This window comes from Corvus kubaryi, unplaced genomic scaffold (assembly GCF_017639235.1).
Source record: "Corvus kubaryi isolate FWS band 111438036 unplaced genomic scaffold, C.kubaryi_AGA036_p1.0 split3-73, whole genome shotgun sequence".
Lineage (NCBI taxonomy): Eukaryota > Metazoa > Chordata > Aves > Passeriformes > Corvidae > Corvus > Corvus kubaryi.
Window position 1 is genome coordinate 39223679 of NW_024582091.1, and position 6756 is coordinate 39230434.

The 6756-nt window shown below is 43.4% G+C and overlaps 1 protein-coding gene across 5 annotated transcripts in view; it reads right to left on the reverse strand.

Moving 5' to 3' along the window:
* The window catches only part of RGS17 (regulator of G protein signaling 17), a 74384-nt gene that overhangs the window by 67262 nt on the left and 366 nt on the right, over window positions 1-6756 (reverse strand). For 3 of the 5 annotated variants that reach the window (XM_042016436.1, XM_042016435.1, XM_042016437.1), the window contains exon 2: window positions 5458-5620. The exons of the other annotated variants lie outside the window; for them this stretch is intronic. In XM_042016436.1, coding sequence (XP_041872370.1) covers window positions 5458-5498 — 41 coding nt within the window. In that variant the 5' untranslated portion in view covers window positions 5499-5620. The remainder of the gene's footprint in view (window positions 1-5457; window positions 5621-6756) is intronic. 5 annotated transcript variants of the gene reach the window in all.

Sequence of the window (6756 nt, forward strand, 5' to 3'; positions counted from 1 at the left end):
TGGCACCGACACCTAACCCTGTTTGGTTTTAATCTCGTTTTTGGGTATATTTCGAACCTTCTAAGTTCTTTCCGGTTTATACTCAGAGACTTAATTTTCCTTGCTCTTCTGGGTTTAAACCAGATCGAAACAACTGGGTATGGGTATTCCCTCAATCCTTTCAAGATTCTCACCACAGAGTACTTATCTTTTTTGTGGTTGCTCTGTGACTTAATTTTACATATCAAATAATCAAAGAATTTGAAACCAGCCTTATCTATTCTGGTCAGCACAATGTTTACCATACAGCTGAGATTCTGTTTATTAACATCTTCTGGGGTTTTTACTTTTTGAGGGTCAGTAAGTGTTTATAAAACTATCTAGACAAATGTAATACATATAATAGTGAAAAAATTCTACACATTAGATTCCAGTTACCAGGTTATCAGATATATCAAACTGTATCAGTCAGATTATCAGACCATTATAAGACAACTGCATTAAAACAAACTAGATATATTTTTAAACCATTCTATATGAATGATAAAAAAATAACTTTTACATCTCACTCTTCCCAAACCCATCTTGAAAGCTATGAAGTATCTGATTAATATTTTAGGACTTTGTAATTTCTGAAGATAATAAGACTTGGAAATAAAAGTACCTTTTGGACACTGAGTAATAAGGATGACACTTCCCACCTACATTCATTAAATCCAGGCTACTTGTGAAGCTCTTGTACAGGAAATTATTATTCACTGTTCTCAATTTTCATATAATGCAAATCATTGAGAGAGCAGCATTTATACTACCCAAAGGTCTGGTGCAATGTCAATATCAGAGAGCATGTGCTGTCTGCAATACTGTCAGAATAAGGTGGGTTGGATAAGAAATTCCTTACTTCAGAAGATTGTTCCCATTAAGCAAAACATAAACAGCAACAATGGCATTAAAAATTTACTTTACATTTCTTCACTGTGTGGCTAGTGAGGCACCGGAACTGGTTGCCCAGAGAAGCTGGGGATGCCCCATCCTTGGAAGTGTTCAAGGTCAGGCTGGCCTTTGAGCAACTTGGTCTAGTGGAAGGTGTCCTGGTCCATGGCAAGGGGAATTGGAATTAAATATATGTAGGGCCCCTTCCAGCCCAGACATTCTATGGCTTCCCTCTAATTTAAGCTTCTATGACACCAGCGTATATATGGAGAAACTAGTCAGCCAGCGGTACTGTGAGAAATGTCAGGACTTCCTGCAGCTCCTTGCCACAGCTGTGACGTGCCTAGGACACACTGCCTCTAAGGGTGCTCAGTGTTCTGAGATCTCCCTCTTGAAAGCAGCCTGAGCTACAGTATCAGAGAATCACAGGATCACAGAGTGCTTTGGGTTGGAACAGATCTTAAATATCATCTAATTCCAACCCCCCTGCCAGGTTGCTCAAAGCCACATCCAAACCTGGTCTTGGAAGCAGGTATAAAACTGCTGTGCTAAGGATACTATGACAGCCTTCATCCATGCTTCCTGGACTTTAATTGCTTTCTCCCATAGGATTATTTTACTTTAACTGACATGAGTTGCTGATAAAGGAAGACATTGTTACAGTATACCACAGTACAGCAAAACATAATACCGCAAAACTGCCCAAACCATATTCAGCCTTCCTAAAACAAAAATAAGACCAAGTCTTGCTTGGACTTGAAATTAGCAAAGTGACATAATCAGTTAATCAGGGACCTGAGTCAGAGTGGCCGTGTCCTTTAAAGGCAGCATTACTGTGACATTCGCTCTGCTCGTCTGTATGTACAGAGATGGGCTATAGACAGCGGTTCAGCTTGTGATCTCTTGTATTTCAGCAAGCACAGAGCTGGCATCACTGGAGAGAGCAGCAAAACTGCTTTAAATGAAGCTGCTTTGGTAGCAGAAGCAACGTAGCTGTGTTAATGCATCACTGTCTAATTACCCCTTTCTCACTAGATAGAAGAACCTAGGCTAGCTATATACTGGTTTTGTATGGAGAAAGATTATGCAGCACAGATGTAATGTTTATGATGTGTGCATGTTTTTAATGCTTGGCTGCCAGATTTAAGATTTTATTAAATTTTCTTTCTGTTCTATCTCCTTATCTGTAATTTTCCACATACATTCTATTTAGACATTTACTGATTTCTAAGAACTTACTGCCATTTGCTTACAAAGTAAATAATGTATGAAAATTTCTATTGTATGAAAGGTAAGATGCATTTCATTTATATTTCATAAACAAAGAACTTAAAGACAAAACTATGATTCAAAATTTTTATGACAGTATGATAGAATCAACCTTAAATTGATTGAACTACTTTTATTTAAGTCCAGATTCACTAATACACCAGAAAACCACAAATTTTTCAAAGCACACAAGTAATTTAAATTGCGTTTACATCTATTTTGCATCACTGGAGCAGTGCAAATCAGATAAGACACACTAGAGAATCAAGCCCTTATGCTGGTTTGGTCAAGGCACAAGGCTACATGGTGGCTGGGCAGGAGGAGCAGTGCAGACCCCGAGTTAATCTGTTTGTGTGCTTTAAGCATTCCCTAAGGTCCCTGCCACAGTCACACTGCTTGGCTGCTTCCTCTGTGCACGCTAGAGACAGCAGCAATGCCAAGGAAAACCTTTTGAGAGCAAACACACAACTTCAAGTAGAGACACAAAATCTCTGTAGAAAAGACCTCTCTGAAACGGTTAACTTTCCAGAGAATCACAGTGAAATGTGCATGCAGCTCCCTGCCTCAGACCCTCTGTAGCCAAGACCTGCAGAGGCGCCAAGCTTAAAGGGCTGGGCTTCTTTGGAGGGTTCAGTGGACCCCCAGGAGTCTGCAGCCAAGCTATTCACACAACTCTACTTACAGCCTGTATAGCTATAGCCATTAGCTATAACACGAACAGATAAACTTAATTACAACTTAATCTATTCATTTGTTTTTATACCCTATGCACAAACTTTTAATTAATTAATGGTATGGAAATTTTGATTGCATTATTTCATTATAAAAACTACTTAGAACAAAGGGTACGTCAACAGAAATGTTAAATTTTGTGAAGGATTTAATTTTTTACTAATTTTAGCTCGAGCCAATTAGCACATGAATTTTATGTTCTTAGAAAACTCATTCTGTATTCACAGAATAAGCACTACTTATATAGTGGGGATATATTTTTCACTAAAAAAGCTGAAACCTTGGTATGAGTGCAAAATAAATCCCTGACATCATGAAAACATGATCAGGAGGGAGCTAATGGAACTGTAATGAACATCTCTGTAAGAGCTAATACTGTTTCACTTAGTACACTTCTGGCATATTCATAAAAATCTCCATATGTTCATCCTTAAAGGCATGCATGTGAAGCATACAAGTAAGAAAGTGCTATTTAAAGGTACTAGGATTGTAAAATTTATTTAAGATAACATACTTTTCATTAGGAAAAATGTATATACCATATATATATCTCTACACATATTTCTATGTTCTGCAACATATACACACACAGACACATATATGCCACTTTCAAGTGGAAAATCATGTCCAAGACTGGCTGACATTCCTCCTATCCTGTCCCCATAACAATACCACTCAGCCTCTCCTTCTTCTAGTCTTTTGGGAGATGGGGATTAACGCATCTGAGGTTTCTAGCATTTTATTTTTTGTGAAGAACGTCACAACCCATGGGTTTCTACCCTTCTCTACTGCATCACGTTCTGCTGTGGATCGTGTTGTGCTCCAAGTTGTGTCTGCTGCTGATTTCAAACTGTGAGAACTTCTGGGTCTTTGGGTCCAGGTTCTGTTTTTGTAGTCCACTGGTCTCTTATTCCTTTATTATTCTTATGACAAAATCAAAGAGGGGCTACCAGTGAGATCAGGGAAGTTTTCTGCAATGTTGGTCTCATCAATACCCCCCCAAGCAGGACTGAACTCAGGAGTACTCTTGTGAAGGAGACCTTGTGTCATAGCTCCTTACAAATCAGCTACATTTTATGGGACATTTAAACTTTACTTTTGAAATTATGCATGTTGTTCAATATGCACATCCTTATAATGAACATTACACAGAACAATTAGAAAATGATGCTACTTCAAATGCACAGAGTTCATATATATATATATGTCCCTTGACATATAGCTTGCACTTTGTATTTAATACACTGGTTAAAAATAAGAATTGCAGTTAAGAATAAAATAGTTCATTTTCTTTTCAGGGTAGGTAGAAAACTGCATTGGGATAGGGAATTTTTCACCATGCTGTCAGTCAGATTTCAATTCAAATCAATAGTGCAGGGAGTATTTTTCAACAGACAGCTTTTCAGTAGCCTTCTTGAAATGAGTTCATGGGTTCAGGGCAATTCTTTGTGCATAAGTATCCATGTTGCACAACAAGGAGAAGAATAACTATTCCTATCTGTAGATTTCAACATAAAGACCAAGGGCTGAGTGCAGCTTTGCACTCCTAGGTAGGCCCCTCAGCTTGGTGATTGGTAAAATGAAGGGACCTGGCCTGCCAGTGCTGTGCCTGCTCTGGTGACAGTGGACACTCCTGGCACCTTACACAGACACAGTATGTGCTCCTTGTCACATATGAAAGCTAAGAAGCACTGACTGAAATTATCAGGCAGCAGGTTCATAGCAAACAAAAGGAAGTACTTTTTCACACAAATCATAATTAAATTGTGGTGCTCATTGCCACAGAACAAGGTTGAGACCAAAGCATAAACAGATTGTAAAAAAGGGAGTAGGGAAACTCAAAGTTTATTAAACATGATGGTCTGGGAGCAAACTCCAGTTTAAGAAATCCATGTTCTACGTGTTGCTGAAACTTGAAAGGATATACCAGGAAAAGATCCCTGTATGCCAATCCTGTTTCTTACGTTTTTCTCCCCTCAGCATCTGCTAATGACTGTAGTCAGAGCCAGGATATTGGACTAGATGTTCAACTCACTACAGCAATTTATTTGATCGTATTCTTTTAATTAAATTGTGTTCTTATTTTGGCTACTTAAAAGGATCTAAGGCCCTGATGGAGAAAGGCATTTAAATGCTTTAATGCTCATGTTATTTCAGGGAGGCAAATACTTGTGTGTATCATAGCATTTGCGTCTTAGGCCATAAACTTACTGGGGTGGGGCTCATGTATCTTTTATTAGGACTTTGCTTTTCTGGGTATGAGGTAGAATAAAAATATGTGCTTGATAAGAGTGATAACAGTGTGCAACACTGTTTCTCTGTAAAGGTTAAATAGTTTGCCTAAATGGCTTGTGCCACAGGAAAATTCCCCAATGATTTATGTAAGGATGATGACACTAGCATCCATTGATGTGAAAAAGAATCAACTTCCTTTATAGAACTCCCCACATTTGTAATGCGTGAATATTACATTTGTAGGAAGCTATTTTTCACCTGTTACCCATAACAGTATTGCCAGACAATATGTAACTTACTTATATTTACCTAGCAAGGTATTTCAGATTCCATCCATTTTGCAAAAGCATCTGGCTGCAAACCTATGACACACGTTGGTGAAAATCCAGATACAGAAATGAAACCGAATACCGAAAACCATAAATTTCACCCCAGCTGTTTCTAAGCCTGACAGCACCAGTAAGGCTTCCTTCTAAATCAAAAAGAACAGATAGAGATGAATGTTAGGTTGGCAGCCGAGCAAGCGAGGCAACCTCGGCATTCTTAATTGCGGGCGGTTTCATCCCGAGGAGAGGCGCAGCCCGCAGGAGCAGCACACGGCGGGTCTCGGGCGCTGGGCAGCGGCACCGCATCCCCGCCGCACCGAGCGCCGCGGCAGCGGGTGTTTCCCCAGCGGCGCGGGGAAGCCCTGCTCCGCCCGGGGCCGCGCCGCCTCGCCTCTGTCCCGCGCTGCCCAGAGCCGGGCGCGGCGCACCGGGAGCATCCCTGCCCCGCCGACCGCGCCCGGCCACCTGCTCCTCCCGCGGCCCCCGCCCGCCTCCCGCCGACATTTCCCGGGGAGGGGCGGGAAGGAGGCCGGGGCAGAGGGATGGCGGTGCCGCAGGGTAGGGCGGGCGGGGGAGGCTGGGTGCCGCCCGGGGCTCCGCGGCCGCTGCCTGCAGGGGCTCCCCGGCGCCGGTCCGGTCCGGCCCGGTGGGGCAGCCGAGAAACGGGGCAGAGGGAGGGAGGGATGGGAAACCAACTCCTGATCTTAGAGCAACAACTCGCTTGTTCACCCTCACCTTCCGCCGGCTCCTCGGATTGAAATAACAACAACAACAATAATAATAAATACACCAGCTCTCCTCGCGCGAAGCAGACCCACGTTACAGGCAGGGGAAGGTCAAGAGGAAAGGCAGGAGGAGCGCTGCCTCGCCTCCGAGCTGGCGGCTGTCACACCGCCAGCCCGTGCCCCCGGCTTCCCCGGGGGCGGCCCAATCCCTCCCCTGCTCGGGCTGGTAGGCATCGCCCGGCGCGGCGGATGCCCCGCGGCACCCTCAACACAAACCGGGAGGCGGCGGAGATGGGGGGGGCGCGGGTAGAGCCCGGCGCACCTCTCCCCACCCCTTTGTGCATCGCGGGCAGGACACACACACACACACACACACACACACACACACACTCCACCTTGCAGCCTCGGCGCCGAAGCCGCCCGTTGTTACACACACACACACACACACAGGCACGCTTACACACAGCCTGTCCCTCCGGTGAATGCATTTGCTGTTGCACTCTACCGCCATCCATCCATCCATCCATCCATCCATCCATCCATCCATCCATCCATCC